Consider the following 24,539-nt stretch of genomic DNA (forward strand, 5'->3'; position numbering starts at 1 on the left):
AATTGAAATTAGGAATAACCAGAAATTTGAGTTAAGGAAAAAGACGAGTAACAATATTTTTTTATCAGTCTCACTCTCAGCCACGGAGAGTGTGATCAACCCTTGCACTTGGGGTGCATTTTTGCTCACTTTATTGACACACATACAAATTAATCTGACTGAATTTTGTGTTTGGACATCTAAAAGCACCGAGAACAACAGAGGTGATATACACTCTCCGCCGCAGCAAATGAAACAGAGGCAAAACATCCAATAGAGCCAAAATGAAGCTCATGCGCATAGGAGGCATGTGAGGGTGCATGCAGCAACTTTTGGTGTCCAATTTTTTGCACGTATGGCACGTGTATTCTTGTGTTAGTGTCTAAAGTTGATTTATATATTTTTTTATTAAGACATAGAGCCAAAAAAATATTTTTTAAATCTTTTTTACTAAAAAAATTAATAATAATAAAAATGATTTTTGGGACACTTGTCATACTTCCTCAAGTCCAATTTTTTTTATGTTATACGAACATTTATATAAATGATTCTTTTATGCATGTATTGAATTGATATTGTTAAATATATGCTCATATTGAATATGTGTCCCTAGATTTAATGACCTATTAAACCCTTCTACATTAGTTGAGAATATGGATTCTCTATCCATTGAAATATCATGCATACATTTACGATTGTATGTTTGACTTTATTATTTTTGAATTAAAATGGATACAGTTGACATTGGTACTTTGTTGGTTTCATGTATAATGTATGTATTTATTTTTATGTGAATGGATAAGGTGTAGCTTATAAGCATATTGATAACATGGCATTTATATTTATTTATTATTTTTCTAGAAGATTTGTAGTAGGATTTTTTTGAGAAATGTAATATTAGAAATGAAATTTTATTATTGAGACCATGTAAAATAATGTATTTCACATCTATCGATATAATTTAAGGTCACCTTACCATGATACACCAAATTACCAATGACTCAATGAGGCTTCGGGTGGAGCCTATGCGCAATGTGTTTAGCCAATGATTATGGATTTTTCATATTTGATAAATGAATTACATGTGTATGAGTTTTGAGTATTTTTTAAAAACTTCTCTATAAATTTTATTCAAAATTAATTAGTTATAGTATTTTGACTTATACAGTGGGAGATATTACTATATTTTCGAGAAATTTTCGATCTCACTACGTAGGAAGGAATTTCATAGTCTAATTAGATTTTAGAATAAAATTAAATATGTGTTAATGTCAATCTCGCACTATAAATATAGTGATAATGGTTACTAAGAATGTAGTTGCTAATCTTACTAAATGAAAGAAACTGGATGAGACCAACTATGACATGTGGCATAAGAAAATTCAATATCTGCTTAACGAACAAAATGTTCTTAAAAATCTGTCCTACCTTATGATATAACTTGAGAAATGAAATATTTCCCAACATCGTTGTGATATGGAAACCTATCAGGTTTGAGCAAAGAAAGATCGGTGTACATGCTTTACCATACTTAGCAGCATACACAATGATCTTATCAGAGTTTGAGAACTACCTAATTGACCAAGATATACTGAGTCAGATGAAAAAAATTGCTTATGGGGGTCATCAGCTACTAAACTCCGTGCTCTAACTTTGAGATTTAAGCAGCATGTTATGGACCCTAAACATACCATGAATGAGTATTTGAGGTTGATGTTTGTCTTGATTCGTGATCTAAAGATTGTTGGCAATAATTTCATAGATGAAAAGCAAGTTACTATTGTGATACGATCATTGCCCAAGTCAACATAGGGCAAATAAAGCTCTTTTTGACATAAAGTGAGAATATTAAATTTTTACTGACATATCTTGCTATTTGGATGTAGAAGTAGAGCGCATAGATGCACACTGTAATACTCTTATTGTTGTCCAAGTTAAGAAGCGTAAGGCATTCAGGCCTAAGCCTAAGTAACACATGAGATCTACTGGAGCGGCAAATAGTCTTAAGCCAAGAGATGGAAAAATAGCAAAGCGTCCTAGAGGCAAGCGTGCTGTCATGGACAAGTCCAAATTAAAGTGTTATAACTGTGGAAAAGTAGGACTCGTGGTGAAGAACCAAGTTTTGGGAGTTAGTTAATTTTCCAACTAGGCACAAATCTACTGGAAACAAATGTGTTTTAAAAATTAAGCGTTAGACAAATGGATCAATTGACAAATATAAGACCCAACTCTTGGCAAATGGCTATACTCAAAGAGAGCGGTATAGATTATGAAGAAATATTCTCCCATGTGGTGAGGTTTGCTTCCATTCACTTCATTCTAGCTATAGTTGCATAACTGGATTTGGAATTTTTTCAAATAGACGTGAAAACAGTATTTCTCAATAGAGAACTAGACGAAGAGATCTATATAGATCAACCTATTAACTTTGAGGTCGAGGGATAATAGCGCAAAGTATGCTAGTTGAAACGTTCCATTTATGGCCTTAAACCATTGTCTAGACAATAGTATTCAGATTTCATGAGTTCATTAATTCAATTGACTTTAAGATGCTAGAAGAAGACCATTGTGTGTATCTCAAAATAGAGGGAAAAGTTTTCTAATTTTATCCTTGTGTATTGATAATATTTTATTAGTTGGAAATGATATGGAGATAAATGTTGTCACAAAAGTGTGGTTGTCCTCTACTTTTGAAATGAAGGACATGGATGAAACAAATTATATGCTGGGAGTTAAAATTTCAAGGAATCAATCTAGGAGGCTTTTTGGTTTGTCTCAAGAGACTTACATCAAGAAGATTCTAAAACAATTTCGTATGCATAACTCCAAAACCATAGACACTCTAATTGAGAAGGGCTATACATTGAGCCTAGAACATTGCCCTAAGAATGATGAGGAAAAGAAAGAAATGATTAGAGTTTCTAATGCAAGTGTAATTGAAAGTCTGATGTACTCTATATGGTGTACATGATCTAACATTTGATTTACAGTTGGATTGATTAGTCGTTATTAGAGTAACCTAGGACATATTCATTGGCAAGCAGTTAAGAAGATTTTTAGATACCTTCATGGGATAGCAGACCTCATTCTTTGCTATTAAGGTGGAGACATGAGACTGAAGGGCTATAGCGATACTGATTGGGCTAGTGATAAAGATGATCATAAGTCAACGATGGGTTATGCATTTATGCTTAGTGGGGGAGCTGTTTCTTAGTGTAGAAAGAAATAATCATGCATGGCTTTATCCACGATGGAGTTAAAGTATGTTGCTTGTTCAGCAGCTATATAAGAGGTTGTTTGGTTAAGGACGTTTTTTCAATGCCTAGAAGTTACAGTTCATGCAAATTAAGCCTTTAAGATATACAGTGATAGTATGATAGCTTTGACACATGCCAAATAGGGGTGCTACTCACCCCTGCATGTGTGGGGGGGGTGGGGTTTCCACCTCGACACCTGCCCCTGTGTGCAAGGGTGGGGTATCCCATACCGGTACTTGGGTGCGAGGGCAAATACTCTATCCGTCCGGCCCATTGGCATAAATGGATCACGAGCCCAATAACGATTATGGGCCCAAAATGGCCCATAACCTATTTTTAGGCCTAGAATTTAAGCAAAAAAAAAATTAAATAATAAAAATAACAAAAATTAATTTGCAATAATATAAGTTACTAATTATATACTACTAAGTTACAATTATTAACTAATAATCATAACTAAGTTATTAGTATATTACAATGACAATTAAGAGAAAATTATTACAAAATTACAAATTCATCTAAAAATATTACAAATTCTACTATTGTATCAATATTACAATTAACTAAATTAACAAAAGAATAACATTTCATTTTTCAATGGAATTTGGGGTGGCGATAGTGGTAGAAAAGTGAGTTATGCTGATGTTGTGAGATTGTGAGAATCGAGATTATAAAACCTAAAACATTAATAATTTAAAAGAAAAACAAATTATAATTATAAACATGAAACAAAAATTAAAAATAAAAACATATATTATAAATGTAAAAATTACAAATATTAAAAGTACTAATCAAGATAAGATTCAGATCAAGATGAGAGTAATCATTGGGTCCTTAAGAAGTTTGGATTAGGATTCAACATATGACATTAAGATTATAAAAGCTAAAAAAAAATATGAGCAAAATAATTAGATACAAAAAATTATATAAAATATAATACAAAAAACAATTAAGGGAAAAATTGTGCAAACCAATGACGGATGGCAATGGTGAGTCCAATACACATGAAGTCATACTGTAGCAGAGCTAGTCGTAGATGTCGTCTTATGTATCACGACAATAAGTAAATTTGAAATAAATACCGATTAAATGAATATAAATAAATTAAAATAAGAAAATAAAATTCACCATTACCAAATGGTCTAGATCCAGGCTAATCACCACCCTCCTCCTCGTCGGCTTCCTGAAAGTCAAGAATATCCATAATATGATTGGGGTCCCCTTATCTAATTCTGCATGCAAATCAATGCATTCATAATGATAGCAGATAATGAACTCTAAAATGAATCCAATATGCACCATTTGGTACTAAATGCCAACTCTGAGGATATGGTGCTAATAGGAATGACCAAAATACTGCGAGCTATCTCTCCAAGGATAGGATACTTCACAGCATTGCTCTTCTACCAAACTAATATATCAAAGTCTCATACAAATGGTTGAGTGTCTACTACCAAGTATCTGTCTACCTCTGATTGAGCCATTGTAGAATGACGGACTATGAGGTTCTGCTCCAACCTCTCACTCCAGTCCAATCCAAACTTTTTCCTAACACTAGCTTCAGGAGGAAGTGGTGGGTAGGTGTAGGTGTCAGAGTATTACCACTTCTAAAAGCGGTAAACTTATTAACCAATCTAATAAGGGTTTCTTTAACCCTTGTCGCAATAATCTCCGCTCATGTATTCCCGTGCACAATACCTAATCCAAATATCATGCCATCAATATTAAATTAGGGGTCCAGAATAACAGCCACTATAACAAAATATTAAACCTACTGAAATCTCCCCAATACTTGTCATACTTCACCATCATCATCAATGTCATCTCTCGCATCCTAATATGGTTACTCGCACATATGTCATCCAATTCTTCTCTTACCCAACATATTTGCTGATAGAAATGAGAGGATGTAAGGTACAAAGAACCAAATAGTTTCATTGTGATCTTGTAAGAAAGTATAAAAAAATATGTAGAAATAACAACAACCTCCCAATCATCATCAATAGACTTCCCCAATCCCCTGCACTCATCAAAATATCTGACATATTAAATGTTTTCATCACCCAATAGTGTAAAAGCCGAATGATATTCTTGGGACGCCTCCAACATCAAGAAGATTGAGTTCCATCTTGTAGGAACATCATTACAGAGGCCATTCTTGGATGTTATGCTCGTAGACCTCACAGTGACCTTGAATTTCTCTAGTCCAGCAGGAGAAAATCTCACAAATCTCATAGCAATTTTGGTTGTGCAATCAAGTTATCAAGATTTTTCAAATCATCAGTCACAATTAGATTCAGAATATGTACAGTACATCTCACATGCAAACACTCACACCTAAGATTGTCTTATTTGCCTCTTTAAGATAGGTCTTAAGATGTCACAATGTGATATCGTTAGATGATGCATTATTAACTATAACGGTCACCACTAATGCCAACTCCTACTTCTTTATTGTAGCCTCCAAGATCTTCCTAACTGTCTCACCCTTGTGTTCGAAAATTTGACAAAACTTAAAAAAAAATCTTATGTAATGTCCAATTACAATAAAAAAATACACAGTTAAAGACATAATTAAAATTTTGGATCGATTTCCAAGTATTAATGGTGAGGCAAACCATTTGACCCACCAATTGGCTTCTCAACAACCCTTTTTCTGACATATATTTTCTTTTAATTTTTTTTTTACTTTTTATCTTTTGCTACTGTGTGGCAAGAATGAAGATTAAACCTATGTTCCAAGTATTTAGAATATGCTTGGAACCTTTTCCCCTTCACAAATTGGAAAGTAGTTTGTCCATGATGACCATACAATTTAGGTGTCTCCTACACTCATTGGGATCATACTTAGTATACATCTCAATGTTGCACCCCCACTACTCTCATCCTCCATTTTTTAAAGTCTAACCTCTAGTATAGATTGACTCTTCTCTTGTAAAGATTTTAATATTGAATTTTTTTGTATTATTCTTCTAAGTGTACCTTTAATTAGGATATACCATGTCTCATATAGTGACATCCATATATTTAATCACAATGGTTACATTTAACTTAGGGGTTATTGGAGTCACCATCCTCTAATTTGATAAGGTGAGTTCAAACTATTGAAACATGTTTTTTGCTTTGTGGGGGCAAGGGGCAAGGCAAGGGTCCATAAGGATAGAGATAATGTTCGTAGATTCGTTAGGTTAGGTGTTGGGATAGGTGTATAAGAGTTGGCACTAAAATTTGACATATTTTTTGTTCCCCAAAACTGACAAAAATATGAAATGTAGCAAACATTATACCAAATTCAAACAATTAAAACTATGCAACAATCACTCAAGTCTCAAACAGATCGGGGTTTCCATATCGAAACCCCAAAAGAGAAAACATACATATAAAAGATTAACTAACTAGCAAATCTAAACCTACAATCACTCAAGTACAAGTCTTGCAAATCTAAGTCATTATATATATTGAACCTACAATCATATGGTATGGTATACATTGTTAGCTTGGATATCTTAAAACAAAGAAAACAAAGTTCAGTAGTGCCTTTTTTTTTCTACATTTCAGTAGTATTTATTAACATATCGATGCTATTACTATATGTCTATAAACTTACTTTAAATTCTAATGTACCTTTTTTAAGGAATAAATAGAGACAAATTATTTTAGTTTTTTAAAATAAAATCAATAAACTAATTACATGTAATAAGCTCAGTAATTTTATCTAACATATTAAATTCCATTTTAGATTTTAACAATAGAGAGTATAAATAAATCAAGTGAAAGTTACAAATGAAATTAATTTAAATTCTAATCTACATTTCAAACCAAAGAATTTACAGATTACAATAATAATAAAAAAAAAGAAGCACATGCACAAATCAATCTTCCATAGCACGCAATTCACAATTCCATCCTCCAACTCCTAAATTTAATCTCATCCTCCATAATCCATTCCATAACTAACAAAAAAAAACTGAATCGGGAATAAGCCACGGGCATAAGGAACTTACCTTTGGCAACAGATAATGACGACAATGAAATCACGGATTAACAGAGAGGGAGAGAGAGCAACATTGAGGGTACTGGGTTAGAAACTTATAGAGAGAGAGTGAGAGATGAGGAATGGGGGTCACAGGAGGGGGGACTTAAAACCCATATCAACACAATGTTGTTTTACTATTGACAAATGTCATTTTGTATGGGTTGTTTTAAAAATAAACCCCTAACCATCAAAATGACGTCGTGGCAAAACGACATTGTTTTGATGACTGGGGTATTTTTTTTTAATTTAAATATGCAAAGGGGGCACTCGTCCCCCACATCTGGTGAATGGGGGATCCACCTTGCACCCATTGCCCCATCCCTGCCGTTGACACAAATTTAACGAAGGGTTTTTTTTTCTTTTCATGTTATTTTCAAAATTGTTAAAACCAATATTTTCTCTCTCCGTACACTTCAAACTTTTTCCCTCCATACACTTAAAATCTCGATGAGGAAAAGTGAAAACTTTTCATGGTGATGCTTTGGTGTTTGTTAAAGTGAGGTTGATTAAGTCTAGAGTGCTATGGGGCATTCAAAATTTGTAGTTATTGAGTCTAAGGAGTTTGAGGGTTTTAGAGATGGTAGACATGTGCTTATTATTGAGAGAGAAAGGAGAGTGCTGACAAAGATTTGCTTGGATTTAGACACGGCATGATGGTTCATTAGAGCATTGGAGGACTACTTGAAGACTGGGCATAATGTGTTTTATTCAGCTCATAGGGAAGGAGGCAAGGGATACACTGCATAGTGATGTGCTAACTTCAGGGGCTGTTATATGGAGTTGGTGGAGTATGGTGGAGGTAGTCATCAGAGCTTCATTATTATTCCAGGGGATGGAGTAAGTTGGTGGAAGCATTGAAGGAGGCTAGAAGAGGTCCTGCTATTCCACCACTGCCAGACTAAGGGGTTGCTATTGCGCAACAACCAGTTGCTTAGTTGTATCGGGAGGCTCTTCAACAACCCACAAAAAGTGTTAGGTTGGGGGCTAGCTCTAACAATTTGGCCTGCCCAAGAGTTGGTGTTGGTTTGCTAAGAAAAAGTAGCACAACCATTTCAGTAGGTGCCCAAAGCCTTGAGGGAGATGGTAAGGGTGTTGTCGGTTTGAAAGTGGAAATGGAGGAATGCGTGTTGCTGAAGCTGAAGAACCAATTAGATGTTATGTAGGACAAAGTCAATTGGCTTATTAGGCTGGCTAAGGAGAATAGAGGGATGGGCTTGGGCTTGGGCCTGGGTTAGAATCAAAATGAAGTTATACAAAGGGATCCATCAAATAGCCTTGCCCCTTTAGGCTTATCTAGAGGGCCTCAGTTAGATGGATCAAAGGGGAAAACCAAAGTAGATGATCAGGATATATGCCCAAACCCGAGGAAGGCATGGAAAGAAAAGGGGCGTATGATCCCTGATATACAAATGTCTGAAATATCGGCTCATCTAAAATCCTCCATTTTAGAGTCGATATCTGGCCAAGTGCTCCTGAGTTAGCACCTAAAACTTCGGTGGTGCATGGAGAGAGCTAGTGGTTCGGTGGAGGCTATTCAGGTGCTAGTTGTGGAAAAATGGGAGATTGTGGGGTACACCGTAGATGGCACTAGGTTGGGAGTGAGTGTCAGAATAAGCTGAAGAGTCAGGATATGTCGATGAGTTTGGAAAGGCCTCAGACTACGTCGAGGAGTCGTAGTATGACACAGATTATGCCCGAGAGTGTTGGGCTACCACTGAGTGAAGTTTAGAACTTGCCAATGTGCCCGGAAATACCATAGAATACGCCACAGAAAATGCTGATGGAGGGAGAGGAGCCTCTTGCAATGGAAGAAAGTGTAGTTTTGGGGAGTGGGGACATGATAGAGAAGGAGGAGGTAGAAAGGGAAGGATCTTTGATTCTTTTTTAGCCTTCTATAATTTCATTAGAGGGTGAGGAGTTCTCAGGGAAGGAATCTTTCCCAATAAGTATTTTGCCTCCTTTACCTCCTAATTGGGTAATGAAAAAGGTGAATGAATTGCAGAATTGTTTGGGGATTTCGTGTAAGGCCTATGCAGACCAATTTAAGACATTGCTAACAGCCATTGAGGCTAACATTATCGCCAGGGAGCAAGATAGAAATAGAGAGTTGGTCTATCAACTATGATGGAAAAGAGGGGAGTGTAAGCCGTGGTAGGAGCAAAGGGAGGGTTGGTATAGTTGATCAATGAATTCCAAAATTCTGATTTTGAATGTTAAGGGGTTGAATGAGATTAACAAATGCCTCTGGATATGAGCTTTGTTAAGACATTGGAAGATGAACATTATTTGTTTGTAGGAAACTAAGTTGAAGCTTATAACAAGAAGAACTATAAAGACTATATAGAGCTGTCAATAGTCATACTTACCTTCGAAAGGGGCCTTAGGTGGGGTTTTGGTTATGTGGGATAAAATGGTGGTGGAGAATATTGATGAGTTTGTGGGAGAATATTCGGTATGATGTTCTTTCAAAAATATAGATGATGGGTTTGTATGAGACTTTTGCTAGAGTTTATGGTCCTAATTTGGATTGAGAGCGACAATTGCTTTGGGATGAGCTTGTAGGCTTTTGTTCGTGGTGAAAGGTTATATGGTGTATTGGTAGAGATTTTAATGTGACAAGATTTTCCAACAAAAGATTGGGGGAGGGGCGACAAAACCATGCTATGTAGGAATTTTCAGATCTAATTTTCGAGCTGGAACTTATGAACTTACCTCTAATAGGAGGTGATTATGCTTGGTCTTCTAACCAAGCCTGTCAAGACTAGATAGATTCCTTATATCTCCTTCATGAGAGCTGCATTTTCCAGATTTATGTTAGAAAAGACTTCATATGGTATGCTTGGACTACTTTTCCATAATGCTAGACTGTAGAGGAATCCCAGGAGGTAGAAAGCCTTTCAAATTTGACAATGTGGTTAAAATTTAAGGGGTTTGTGGATTTGGTGAGGCAATGGTGGAGTTCTTATGAGTTGTAGGGCAATCCAAGTAATATATTGGTTGGAAAATTGAAAGCTTTGAAGAAGGATTTGAAAACATGGAATGAACAAGTATTTGGTGATGTAACATTACAAAAGAAGAGTTTGTTCCAAGATTTACAAAGCTTGAATGGCGTAGAAGATGAGAATAATTGAAAAAGACAAGTAGTTTCTGAATTAGAAAGAGTGATTCTAATGGAGGAAATTTCATAGCCACAAAAGTCAAGGGCATTGTGGTTTAAGGAGGGGGATAAGTGAACAAAGTTCTTTCATCGTGTTGTAAATTCACACATGATGTTTAATATTATTGAGTCCATAAACATTGATGGAGGTGCATCTATGGATCAAACAGTGATAAAGGATCATCTGGTTGGACATTTTGAATACTTGCTGTTAGAATCTTATGTTTGGAGGCCTACCATAGATGGGCTTGCTTTTGAGTCCATTGATCAAAGCAGTTTGGCTTGGCTAGAGAGACCATTTGAAGAGGAAGATGTGCAACTAGTAATCAAGAAAATGAATAAAGATAAAGCTCTGGGCTTAGATGGTTTTACGATGGCATTTTTTCAGACTTGCTGGGAGGTGGTGAGAAAGGATGTCATACAGGTTTTTCAGGAATTCTCCACTTTTAGTAAATTTGATAAGAGCTTGAATGCTACTTTTATTGCACTCGTCCCAAAAAAGACGTGTGCTATAGAGGTGCAAGATTTTAGTCATATTAGTCTTGTGAGCAACATATACAAAATATTATCCAAAGTCCCTGTTAATATAATGAGCATAGTTATGGACAAGATTATTTCTAAGTCTCAAAATGTCTTTGTGCAAGGGAGACAAATACTGGACTTGGTTCTTATAGCAAATGAGTGTTTGGACAGCAAACTCAAGTCGGGAGTATCAGTTATTTTATGCAAATTAGATATGGAGAAGGCCTATGATCACGTGAATTGGAATTTTTTGTTCTATATGTTGAGTAGATGTGGTTTTGGGGAAAGATAGAGGATATGGATGAGGCATTGTGTGTCAATGGCTCATTTCTCGATTTTGGTGAATGGAGATCATGTGGGCTTCTTTAATAGTTCACGGGGACTACGACAAGGCGACCCATTATCACATCTCTTATTTGTCCTAGTAATAAAATCTCTAGGTAGAATGGTTTCGACTGCAGTTGATGGTGGTTTTTTTTTCCTGGATTTTTATTGGGAGATACCCATGGATTCACCATTATTTCTCATCTTTTATTTGCTAATGACACATTGTTGTTTTGTGAGGCAAATGCATGACATATACAATCTTTGAAGGCCATTTTACTTTGTTTTGAAGTGGTATCCGGTTTGAAGATTAATCTTGCTAAGACAGAGATGGTAGTGGTTGGTGAGGTGACCAACATTAGGGGGCTCCCTAACATATTGGGGGTGTGGTTGCTTCGTTGCTATTAAAGTATCTTGGTCTTCTGTTGGGGGTTCCTTTTAAAGCTAAGACTATTTGGGAGGATGTGGTGGAGAAATTAGATTGTAAGTTGGTTGGGTGGAAAATGTTATATTTAACTAAAGGGGATGGCTTACATATATTAAGAGCACTTTATCCAGCCTTCCTACATACTACTTGTCTCTCTTTCCTATCCTTTCCAGCATTGCAACTAGAATAGAGAAAATTCAACATGGTTTCCTATGGGGTGGAATAGGTGATGAGTTTAAATTTAATTTAGTGGGGTGGGATAAGGTGTGTACTGCTTTGAGAGATGGAGGATTGGGGTCCATAATGTGAAGGCATTCAACAAGACATTATTAGGGAAATGGTTATGGCGCTATAATAATAAGAGGAGAGCTTTATGAAAAGGGCTGATTGACATGAAGCATAGAAGTGCATTGGTTGGTATTTTAGAAAGTGTAGGGGGCATATGGGGTGGGGTTATAGAAGTACATACGGAAAGACTGGTGCTCTTTTGCTAATAATACCTGGCTATGTTTGGGGGATGGTAGTAGGATCAGTTTTTAGCATGATGTGTGGGTGTGAGACATGGCCTTAAAAGATGCTTATCCTACTATTTTCATAATTGCATAGGAAAAAGAAGCTATGATGGCTGATCTGCGGATAATAACTCATGGCTCACAAGAGTGGAACATTAGTCTTACTCGGAAGGCACAAGATTGGGAAGTGACTGGTCTGGTGGAGTTTTTCAACTTGTTGTACAATATTGCCATTGCTGACACAAATGAAGATATGATGGAATGAAGACCTTCTAGGAAAGAAAATTTTTCTGTATGCTTTTTCTATGAGTCTATAACCATACAACAAAGACACAACTTTCCTTGGAAGAATATTTGGATGGGTAAAGCACCTATTAAGGTTATATTTTTTGTTTGGACAGTAGTCTTAGAGAAGATTCTAGTTACAGACAACTTAAGAAGACGAGGCTTTATAATTCGAGACTGGTGCTGTATGTGCAGAAATAGTGGTGAATTGGCATACTATCTACTTTTGCATTGTGAGATTGCACGGGAAATCTAAACTACTTCTTCAGTAGAATTGGAATAGCATGAGTAATGCTGAGAAGGGAGGTGGAATTACTAGCCAACTAGAGAGGGATCATCTGGACACCACAAATTGCAGCCATGTGGAGGATGGCTTTTTAATGTATTCTTTGGTGCCTTTGGAGAGAAATAAATAATAGATATTTTGAAGATTATGAACGCTTTTTAGAGATGTTTAGGAGGTTTTTTTTTAGAAAATTTTGCTTAAATAGGTATATTCATATGTATATTTTTAGTGCATATGGACTATGCCTATTTTTACATCAATAAAATATTTTAGAAAAAATCTAATTATAAGCATAACTGCTTACTAATATGTATACCAATTTAATGTGATTGGTCAAAAAGTAAATTTTATTAAAAACAATACTAATTTAAATTTTGAATATGAAAGTATCAATATTGATAAACAGATTAGTACGCGATTTTGCTTGTAGATAACCAAACTTAATATCATATTACTTATAAAAAAAAACAAATTTAACGAAGTTTTGAAACAGATGGTGGAGGGGGAGGGGGCAGGGCCGGCGGCGTGTTGGTTGATTCGTCAGCTATATATAGTTCTCTGTGACACGGCGAGAGGAGAGAGGGGCAAATGTGAAATGGCACCATTGAAATATTTGGAGCAAGAGTATCCCATATTAGACTCGTGTTGGTTGATCCGTCAGCTAGATATAGTTCTCTCTGTGACACGGCGAGACGCCGAGAGGAGAGGGGCAAATGTGAAATGGCACCATTGAAATATCTGGAGCAAGAGTATCCCATATTAGACTCCAACTTCCGGAACTTCTGTGCTACTCACGGCATTTTCTCAGGTCCGTTTTCCCCCTCCCAACTTTTCCCGCATTTACTCTCCCATCCTCACGCCATCGTTTACTTTCCTCGGAATTCACTTTGCTCCAATTTTACTTCTCTTTTGGCACTACTCCTTTTTTGACTGCTCCGAATTGAAGGAGACGAGAAGAAAACATGTGAAATTTAGAGCTCTTCATAAGAAAACAGAAGATGTTATGTTCTCCTGTTGTACTTTATAAAGCATTTTGATGGGGGAAAAATTATGTATCTTAGCCCCTTAATCAATTCTGGTCTTAGGAAAAAGTAATAATAGACGCAAATCTCGTTGATCCAATTAACATAATGTTTTAAGTTTCTCACCATCACTCCGTCCATTTTGCTTCCAGCCTTTTCCTTCAACTATTATATTTTTTCCATGTTTGTGTTTTTGCAGAGGAGGATTTACTCTTGCATGACCTCCATGTATTGGTTGCTTTTGCAGAGCAACAATCGACATCTGAGAGATTAAAGCAGGTTAGCCTCCTGAGGAATTTTTGTTGAGGGCTGCACTCCCAATGATTTTTTTAAAAATTATTTAGTTCAGTAAAGTGGGGTAATTTAACCTGGTAGATCCTGGGCATTTAGGGCATTACCCAAGTCCTCTCTATCATTGATGGTCAGCATCAGCCGTGGTTGAATGGTATGGAGCTGTTGGAAGATGCTCAACTGAATAAACATGTGTTATCCACTGGTTGTGAGGGGTAATTTGATCAAAGACATTGTCCATTTTCTTGCTACAATGAGAGTGATTTCTATCACGGAAACTGATCGAATGCTTTGGGTTACATGATATAGGATTGATCTTTTACTTCAAGGTGGATTACGCATGGGACAGTTAACTGAACTTGTTGGGGCTTCATCGTCTGGTAAAACACAGGTACGAACCCTTCATTTGTGATAACCCTTATATTCTCTTGATGAATACTCTTGACTGTCTGAGTCACGTCTCTGCAAATTCATCTGGATCTTGTGGTCATTGTTATGTGTTGGTATGCTTAACAATACTATATGGTCACAATTCAATGGATATTTCTAGGTATTAAAGGTATCAACACTTTTGAGTTAATATTCTAACATGCATTATTTGTAAGATGCATGTGTATGTAGTTTACAACTTACTCAAAACTCTTCTTAATGACTAAACTCAAGAATTGTCTAGGTTTGCCTTCTAGCCACCTCTAATGTTGCAAAAAAGCATATGGACGGTGTTGTATACTTAGATACGGGCAACTCCTTTTCGCCACAACGTGTTATAGACTTTATTCGTCAGAATCCTGACCCTGCCATTGATCAGGTTAAGTGTATCATCACTTTTATTGGTACACTGTTTTCTTTCTTTTTTTTTTTTCTTAATCTTCAACGTGCTGTAATCTCTTCTCTGTCTAATTTTATTCCAACTGTATTTTGTTTTAGGCTAAACACAGAATTCTGCAGAAGGTAATGAATAGAATATTATGCCACTCAGTATTTGACATCTTTACAATGTTTGATGTGCTACATCAGCTAGAAGTCAATCTGAGATCTCAGGTTTGCATCGGATGTGAAGCACTTTGGCTCGTAAATTTTGGTTGAATTTCACTTACAGTTTATTGAACATATGACAACTGGTTCAGATGCAGAAAGGAGATTGTCAGGTGCGGCTGCTTATAGTTGATTCGATATCATCACTGGTTACACCAATCCTTGGAGGAGGTGGTTCTCAGGGTATACACTCTTGTGCATAAATCAGACAGTCCTTGCTATATTAATATAATTTTTATAATCTCTCATATTAATATATTTTTTATAATCTCTCACAAAAGTTGCATAATCTCTCTCTCTCTCTCTCTCTCTCTCTCTCTCTCTCTCATATGATTCTACAAACCTTTGTCAGCTTGAATTAGGGGCGAAGCTTGGCATGCTAGTAAGGGAAGGTCGGATTTTTATTTTTTGTTTCCGCCCTGTGTGCCGGGGAAGGGGCGGGGGTAGGTTGGAACTTTTGGGGGGCTCACAATTAGGAAACCAAATTCTCATAGTTATTCTTTTAACGTTAGTACGGTGTTTCTGGGTTCAGATAGTAACATTTGAATCACTCTCTCTCTCTCTCTCTCTCTCCCCTTTGGTTATTGTCTGTTTTTTGATTTCTCATCTATACTTTGAGATACACACATTCTGGGCAAAGTTTTTCATTTCTCTCTTCTCTGTCTCTCATGATTCCACAAACCTTCATCGGCTTGAATTAGTGGCGAAGCTTGGAATACCAGCTATGGAAGGTCGGGGTTTTTTTTTGGCGGCGGGGACCTGGGGGGGTAGGTTGGAACTTTTGGGGTCTCACAATCAGGAAAACCAAAATTCCCATAGTTCTTTTTTTAATGGTAGTATGACGTTTCTGGGTTCAGACAGTAGCATTTGGCTCTCTCTCTCTCTCTCTGCCCACCCCCCCGGCGGGCAGTGGAGGTTTCTTAAGCATGTATAGTATATGGTTCTCTCCACTCTAGGATATTGAATTGTCTAGTTCTGAAACCTTTCATAGTCAAATAGCATCAGTTAGGAATTGAAGGTACTATGACTGGTTGATAAATACAGGACATGCATTAATGACTTCTGCTGGATTTCTGCTGAAGAAATTAGCACATGAGCATAATCTTGTCGTATTGGTAAGTTTTGTGATTGAATTTCTTGTTTGGTTTCCTTCATTACTAAGATCCTAGCTTCCTGAGTTGTTTTGTTGATGCAAATCCAATTTCCCATGGCTAAATCTTTTTTTTATAATAGGATCCCTCTCTGTGGCTAAAGATAAAGCCAGGGTTTTTAATTGACGGCTTTGGAGAAAGCAAAGGAAAGAAATAGAAAAATATAGAAGTTTATGAATAATCTTTGTTTGCTCACTTCCATTTTTTTAAGCAGTTACAGCCCTCTGTATTTTCTTATAATAAATTGGCATCTTCCTAAGTAACTTTGACCTGTGTAAATTATACTATTAAAACTATTACTTGGTTTGCATCCCCTGACGTTCCATCAGTAGACATAAGCCCAATTGTCATGGTATCGAGTGGGTGCAAAAAAATGTAGAGTTAAGTTTATGCTTATGGGAATGACAGTAAAATTTGATTTCCTGTGCTTTCAATTTCTGATTATTTAGTTGGGTAGCTGGGTAGCAATGCTTGTGCCTTGAAATAAATTCCGTGGAACATATTTTTGAAGGTGACAAATCACACTGTGGGTGGAGAGGGAGGTATCTCTAAACCAGCTCTTGGAGAGAGTTGGAAGAGCATCCCACATGTTAGGCTTCGGCTTTCCCATGACCAAGGAAGCAGCATCTACAATGTTTCTGTACTTAAACACCCATCCATGGTACGATCCCCGGCTGCATCTTGATTTATGCATAGACTTATCAATCTCTCTCTTTGTTTGGCGTTTCTATCAATCCACCTTAACTCCAAGTTTTAGATAGCCGAAACATGTTCCAGTCAATGAGGACTAAAGTGCTCTCACCATCAAATCCTAAATTGCCATTACTTGCCAAAATATATCCTAAAGCCTTCTTGTTGGGATTATTTTAAGTTTTAACGCTCCGGTTTTTTCTCAGGCTTCTGGTAAGGCTGCAAGGTTTACGATTTATGACTAGTGACGTGGATTATATTTGAATTGGCCAATTCCCGGGTGAAATATCTGGGGTGACAGAGAGTCATACAAGGAAGATACTCTTAATAAACTCAAATTGCAGAAACGCAGCTGTTTTGTAATATCATCAAGAACTAGCAATTTTGTGAGTTTTTTTTTTTTTTTCATTGTTCTCTTTATTTATAGAGTGCGGAAGCTGTTTTAGTTAGATGCACATACTCTTGACTAAATCTGTTAAAACTCATATATATTACTTGTATTTGTTCTTTTTGGTTTGATTTTCATGATGTTCAAGTTTCCCAATTATATGCATGGTCGGTTGTTTAACTTGTACTTACTGGAGATAATATTCGTTGTGGCCCAAATTTGGTTGCCGGTGAAACTGTGGAAGGTCACAAAATGTGAGTTCTGGCTTAAACAATTGAGTGCCACTGTGCTTCAAAGATTTGAAATGAGCATGACTTCACACTTTTTCAGGATTGAGTTAAAGAACCTGAGATAATTTTGGGCCATAGAGGGCAGGCTCGGCCCAAGCTGAAGCAAATATAAAAGTGAGCGTCAACCATAATTATTATCATCCCCTGTAATAGAAAGAGTTTCTACATTGGTGGTGGTGCCAGGACTTTAGGTTTGGGGTAAAAGACTCCAAGCTGAAATTATGATATGTTTATGAGCAGATATATGCTAACATTGACAAAAATGATTGGATGTCAACCACTTCTAGTACTTCCTTTTCTTTTCTTTTCTTTTCTTTCTTTCTCTTCTTCTTTTTTTTTTTTTTTCTTTTTTCTTTTTCCTAGTACTTAAAGTGAGAGTGGGTGATTTTAGACCTTCCCATATAGATTTTATAAGTGTGAAAAACTTAATTTCAGATTGGAGCCACAAGTTCTAAATGTTTGAATCTATTTTTCAAAATGGCAGCAATATATATTAAGGAATTATTCAAAATTTTACAGTGAAGGGGGCAAGGCTTCCTCACACACACAAGCACAATTTTCCTATATGGAAAATATTATTTTTGAGTTTTTCAGTAGGTGCTTGGCTTGAGGCTATTGGATGATGAAGGTGGCCTTAAACTATAATGCTTGTGGAAATCAAGAGATTTTAAATGTGGGGTTGAACTCATTAATATGATTTTCGAGGTTGTAGAAGCTGCAAGGCATTATCCAAACCTCCACTTGGAACGACCAAATCAAGTTAGCTGAACTTTGGACAACTTCCATAGGTAAACCCTCTAAATTTGAAACTCTTCCTTCAGCCAATTGGAAAATATTCTTCTTTTATATCTCATATACCACAATCTTTCATTTTCTTGTTTTAACCATATTGGGAATGGTTAAGTTCCAAATTCTTCTACATGGCCCTTGAAAAGTTTCTATTTGAATTGCATGTGGATCGAGTATATATGATTTCATTGTAGTTACCAAAATAGATGAGATGAAAACATCAGATCTTGTCCCAAGAAACAAGAATTTCGGCTAGTTGAAGCATTATGTTGCTTTCCTGAAGAGGCCCCAAAAACCATTTGACATAGGGGTTGCCCATGATTAGTAGGTTTGGCATTATTGGAACAAGATGAATCCTTTTGAATGCCTTGTGTCGAACTTATGAACTTCAGAATTTAGATGACACAAAGTCAAGTTTATCCTTGAATCCTTAGCCTGATTGCTTGGATAAGTTTACAAGGTACATTTGGGTACACATTAGATTACAAGAGCTAGCACAAGAAATGTGTCAAACTATATGCGAAACTTCAACTTCTTTGATCTTTTAAAAAACGTCTTGAAGTACTACAGTGTGAGGTTAGAATATTACTTGCTATAGAGGTTGTACAGTTGGGGGGCATTGCCTTCATCTTAACAATAGTTGCGATTTTTTTAAACGCATCAACATTGACATTGACTCATTGAGTTCTACCCACACATTCTCAATTACTAAATTTCTATTATGTATTCTTGAATCTGCATCAATCCGTTGTTCAAACTTTGAGCAATTCAAGCATTTCACTTCTGGATTAAAGGGTCAAAGCAAAACAAAGATATCCTGAAGAAATTCATATGTGTCCTTCATGTATCATAGATTGGACCCATTTTTAGCTCTTCAATTGACTCGATTCGACTTGCTAATTAGGGTTTACCTGTTAATTAAAGTTGACTACATATATTGCCGCTTTATTGCCGTACTGTCTATCCAACTATCCTTTGAAATAAAATTGTATGTAGCTCCGTACGTTGACTTAGAAACATTGCCGAACCATGTGAATCTTGTGTGTAGTGTGTGATTAATTTCGTTTTGGCTTTAATTTTTTCTCTTATTGTTCCTAACAATAATAAAAGGTTGGCTAGGGAAGGGTGAGTAGAAACGAGCTTGCAATGTGTTTGATGAAATGCTTGAAAGAAATGTTCAAGTGAGTGTTGTGACATATAACTAGAGGTGGCAATTCTTGTTAGTGGGTTGTGTTCGTGTTATATCAAGTCATAGACATTCAGCTATATGGATCAATCCGAATCTGACCCGTTAAACTAAATAGGTCAGACTTTCAAACTCTAATATAACCCATTTAAATAACAAGTTGTAAAGTGTCACCCGTTTTGATTCGTTAATAATTAATTAGAAATGAGTCGACATAACACGACCCATTTTAACCATTTTCATGTAAATGGGTTGAACTAATCTGCATAACTTATTTGATTTGATTAATATAATTTCACATAAAAGTTAAAATTTATATTTAGTAGTAGTCACAATATCTTAAAAAAAAAAAAGTAAGACTACATACTAAAAAAAATATCAGATTTTAATCTATAAAAAACTCAATATTATAAACCCAATAATAATAAATATGAACATAGAAACTGAATTATAATTACAACAATTATAAATACCAATATTACAATCTTACAATAATAAAATTGTAATTTTGAAATAAAATTTGAACGGGTTATTGCAAGATGATCAGTTTATTAATTGTGTTTTAATGAGTCAACTTGTTTTGACCCGAACCCATTTATATCAAACTCAAATTTGCTAATTTCATGTCATGTTTGTGTTGGATTCACAGGTCGTATCACATGTTGCCACTCTTATATGTAATATAGTCTTATCAGGTTTTTGTCTAGAAAGGGTAGTTTGGATGAAGCATTGAGTTTGCTTGAGGATATGATGCAGAAAGGAAAACATCCAAATGTGGTGACATCCGTTGTTGATGGAAGGTTTGTGCTCTGTCGGAGAGTATACAGAAGAAAAAAAAGATGATGTTTGATACGAGTATCGAGGGTGTAAGCTGCAACTGGTGAATTATGGTGTTTTGATGAGTGACCTTGGAAAGAGAGGAAAGATTGAGGAGGCAAAATCTCTACTTCACGAGAGAAAGAAAAGGGGGTTAAAGCCCAATGTTGTGACGTATAATATATTGTTAAATTACATCATGTGCAAGGGAGGTAGAGTGAGTCTGACTGAGGCTTATAAAGTTTGGATTGAAATGCGGCTTGGATGTTGTAAGCTGAATGCAGGTACATACCGGAGGATGGCTGACGGATTTTGCAGGGCTGGGGATTTTGAAGGAGGTTTGAGGGTATTGAATGCGATGTTGGCATGTAGGCATGCATTATCCACGTTCAGAAACATTTAAATGTTAGTGGGACTGTTGAGTTTTGGGAAGATAGATAATGCCTCCTTTGTTTTGGAGGAGATGGAGGAGATGATTCGTTTTGATTTGGAGGATTGGGAAGCGTTAATCAGGGCCGCTTGTAGTGGAGATAGAAGTTCCTGTGGGCTAACTGAACTGGTTACTGTTAAAAAATGTGTAAGTACATTTATAACTTTCATCTCATCTTATCTTATCTCATATTATCATTACAATTTTTTCAAATTTCCACCCAACATATAATAAACAATTCAACTTTTTTAAATCTTAATTCAATTTTTTTTTAAATTTTAAAATAATAATAATAGTATTTTATTTAAGTTTTATATTTTATTTAAAATTATCTCATGTTATTTTATTTTTAAATCCAAACGAGACCAACTTTTAGTAGTTGTTCTAGGATTTGTGATGGTAAGGCCATGTGACTGTCCACAGGGTAGTTGATGCCTGGGCTTAATACTCGATGAGGTCCTCCAGGCTTAAACAAGGAATCATCACGTGTGTTCTTATTTAAATGGCCTCTAAGAACTAACTTCGTGTTTTCCTGTTTAGATACGAAAATACTTTAGAGTTGCTTCACCTACGAAAGTAATCACCTTACGACATTTGTACTAGTGTGATATGGCCTATTTCCCGCATATTACTTTTTTATTTTTAGTTTAATACATAAACTTAATTGACTAAATATAATAAATTATATCTATAAGATTTTTCTTCTTTTTTTCTTAAAATTTTTTATGAGAAATTGAATTTATTCATTTATCAAAGAAAAGTTGCATCTATGACCAAATACATATAGGGAGAATCCCAGATCACAAGCCAACTACTCCGTTTGGACTTCTACTAGTACACAAATTCTTTTATAATTGGTATGGTCTTAACTACTACTATAGTTCTCTATAGATAAACCGTCTAAGAGATAACACTGCCTAAAATAGAAATTTATACTCCATCCTCTATAGGAGGAGATGACTTAACCTTTACGGATAAAATGTCCAAGAGACTATTTTTTTTTAACTAAAAAAAAGAAAAAAACAATAAAAGCAGAAAAATAAATGCGAAAATGACGAATTACAGTTTAGATCTATTGTGGTAAACTTCGAAATTAGCCATAAAAGTCAAATATGAATGATCTGATCCTGTAATCTGCCACTATCTTTCCAACGATCGGCCTAGGAAGCAGCTTATGTTGCTCGTGCCTCACAAGAGGTGTCAGAGAACTGTAAATATGTCTTTTCAGCCTTGAAGGAAATAAAAAAAAAATCAAGAAAAGAAGAGAAATGAGGGAATGAGAGAGAGAATAGGAGGGAAGGAATAATAGAGAGAAGAGGGAAGGAGGGAGAAATGAAAAGAAATGAGGGATGGAAAAATGAGGGCGGGAGAGGGGGAAGGATAAAGGAGGCCTCTCCTCCTCCAGCGATTTGGAGGGTTTTCGAGATTTTTCTTTCTTAATAATCTATGGAACTCTCTAAAGAAAAATATTTTAATCATAGAGACATATTATAAAAGTACACTTAAAAAATGACATGACTTGATATTATATTTTAGATTATATTGTATTTTATTGTAAAATAGATTTAAAGAAATATGAAGTTATGTGGCTGTTGCACTCATCCTCACTAAAATTCTTCATTCTCTACCTTCCTCAATATTTCCTTTATTTTATGTTTCAATTTGTTTATTTTATCAACAAACAATCTCTTTCTTTAAATTTCTTTGCATCTGATACAACTTCAAACAAACATATATAACCTATTAACCTTAATTCTCTGCAACAATTTAGGGGCGGAAATGAAAAGAAAAGGAAAAATAAAAAACTATTGCATAAGGTAGACATTAAACTGAAGAATCGTGTCCACACCATCAGTGATATGCTGATCGGATAGATGAAGAGTCTGGATGGCTGCATACCCTTTAGCATTCGTATATTTCCCAGTTCCTCCAACTATAGCCAGCTGAGAGTCACGTGCAGCAGCCGTGCGGTGCACCCCAAAGAAACTAATTGTATCATAATAGTGATGATCTTCGTTGTGCAACACTGCGGCAAAGGCCATGGTGTGGCTGCTTCCATCCATTGAGGTAGCCAAGTGAAATCCCTGTGCCTTCCCAATAATAGGGTACCCTAATTCATGCCCTTTAGTAAGCTCATCATCAAGAACGGTGATTGTCCCAAATAAAAGCTTTTGCATTGGGGCTCCTGGCAGGAACTGGCCTGCAGTGACAAATGGAAGTAAGCCTCCATTGATAAATAAACAGTATTATGCACCGTTTAGGCTAGCCAGAAATGGCAGAAATGAGGTATACCACCATTCATGGGGAAAACCCCACCATAATTATTGGGCTTTGAGAAAGGAGGGGTGTTGATTTTAGTAGCAGCGGCAATCTTCCCTGCCACAACTCTGCTTGTGGGAGCTGATCCACCAAAGATGTCATGCATGAAAAATGAGAATGGAAGTTGTTCCACGCTGGCACTTGAAATGGTGCCCAACGTTGTGGCAGTGGGACCCGCTACCGGTGACACATTGGCATCTGGGAACCGGACATAATTCGACTCTTCAGTTGTGGGGATTGGTGCAAGAGTGTCCCCCTCAGCAAGGATTGTGGTTGTATTGGCATGACATGTGGTGATGGCTGCTAGTAAGAGGCGGAATGCGGCCTTGAGAACAAGAGAGGTGAGTGATAGCGGCCTCTTGGCCATTTAAGCTTTGCCAACTGAGGGAATTGTTAATTGTACGAATAGAATCAAGATTCTTGTAATGGGATTGGAAGGGGAATGGTTTACCAGCTTTTTTTTATGTGGTTGGAAGGGTTAGTTGAAGAAATGTGGAACAGATGAGAGTGGACTTACTATGTATGTTGAAGATACGTACACATTACATATATAATATATATATTGTTGTTTTTGGTTGATATTGTCATGAGCAGCATACAAGTTGGAGACGTGGGGTGGCCTATTCCTCTTGTAATATTGTATTTTAACAGTATTTTCAAGGAATTCATACCTCAGAAAAAACGATTTTATGGTATAGAGGCCTGTAACTTCATCTCACCATTAATAACAAGTGAAGAATTATCACGGATTCAGGATGATTCTGCATTCGATGATTCACTTGTCACTAAGATCATGAAGTTATAAACCTTATATACCATATTTGTGAAATTTGAGTTAATGAGAAAGAAAAGACCTCCATTAATGTCGATATATTAAAAGGGGAAAATACAGGTTAGCTTAGAGGAAAAACTTCCAAAATGGTACCACAAAAGTCATCACAGTACTGAGGTATGCTGAACTATATTTCCTGAGCTCCCATTGAAATGTTCAAAGGCGATATTCAAAACATATATATTTACGAAAAGCAATCCAAAACTTCAACTCCACGAGACATATTATAACTTCTTGTCTCAAAAAGGAGATAAAAGGCGACAAAGTTGTTTCGGATAACGTATGGATATTATCAAAAGATTTATGCTGTGGCATCTTTCCCAACTTTATCATTTTCATTTTTCAACTTTTCCTCTTCTCTGTTTGGTTGCATCGTAGAAACACATGAACCAGCCAGCTGATCACCTTAAGCTAGCTTGTCCTCATTACTTCTTTTTAAAATACCTTTTGTCTTTTTAATTTATTTTTAATTTTTTTATATTTATATATATATATTTATTTATTTAATTTTCTTT

The 24,539-nt window shown here is 36.0% G+C and overlaps 1 protein-coding gene and 2 pseudogenes across 5 annotated transcripts; 2 read left to right on the plus strand and 1 right to left on the minus strand.

The window, feature by feature from the left end:
- Window positions 1-13,302: 13,302 nt before the first annotated feature.
- LOC122292391 (DNA repair protein RAD51 homolog 4) lies at window positions 13,303-21,086 on the plus strand. 5 transcript variants are annotated; one of them, XR_006236922.1, is made up of 12 exons: window positions 13,305-13,593; window positions 14,007-14,086; window positions 14,198-14,313; window positions 14,408-14,489; window positions 14,772-14,906; window positions 15,026-15,139; window positions 15,226-15,316; window positions 16,178-16,248; window positions 16,796-16,945; window positions 17,181-17,360; window positions 18,365-18,440; window positions 20,277-21,086. XR_006236922.1 is itself a non-coding variant. In XM_043100728.1 (10 exons), exons 1-10 carry the CDS (start codon window positions 13,506-13,508, stop codon window positions 17,217-17,219), a joined length of 960 nt encoding a protein of 319 aa, XP_042956662.1. In that variant the 5' UTR covers window positions 13,303-13,505; the 3' UTR covers window positions 17,220-17,548. The 5 variants fall into 5 exon arrangements, 3 of the variants coding, with proteins under 3 accessions (XP_042956662.1, XP_042956663.1, XP_042956661.1); XM_043100728.1 differs by lacking the exons at window positions 18,365-18,440; window positions 20,277-21,086 and having other exon boundaries at window positions 13,303-13,593; window positions 15,232-15,316; window positions 17,181-17,548; XM_043100729.1 differs by lacking the exons at window positions 18,365-18,440; window positions 20,277-21,086 and having other exon boundaries at window positions 13,303-13,593; window positions 14,055-14,086; window positions 17,181-17,548.
- LOC122290944 lies at window positions 19,588-21,301 on the plus strand (annotated as a pseudogene).
- Window positions 21,302-22,560: 1,259 nt separating this feature from the next.
- On the minus strand, window positions 22,561-23,662 carry LOC122292393 (annotated as a pseudogene).
- Window positions 23,663-24,539: the final 877 nt, after the last annotated feature.

This window comes from Carya illinoinensis, chromosome 13 (assembly GCF_018687715.1).
Source record: "Carya illinoinensis cultivar Pawnee chromosome 13, C.illinoinensisPawnee_v1, whole genome shotgun sequence".
Lineage (NCBI taxonomy): Eukaryota > Viridiplantae > Streptophyta > Magnoliopsida > Fagales > Juglandaceae > Carya > Carya illinoinensis.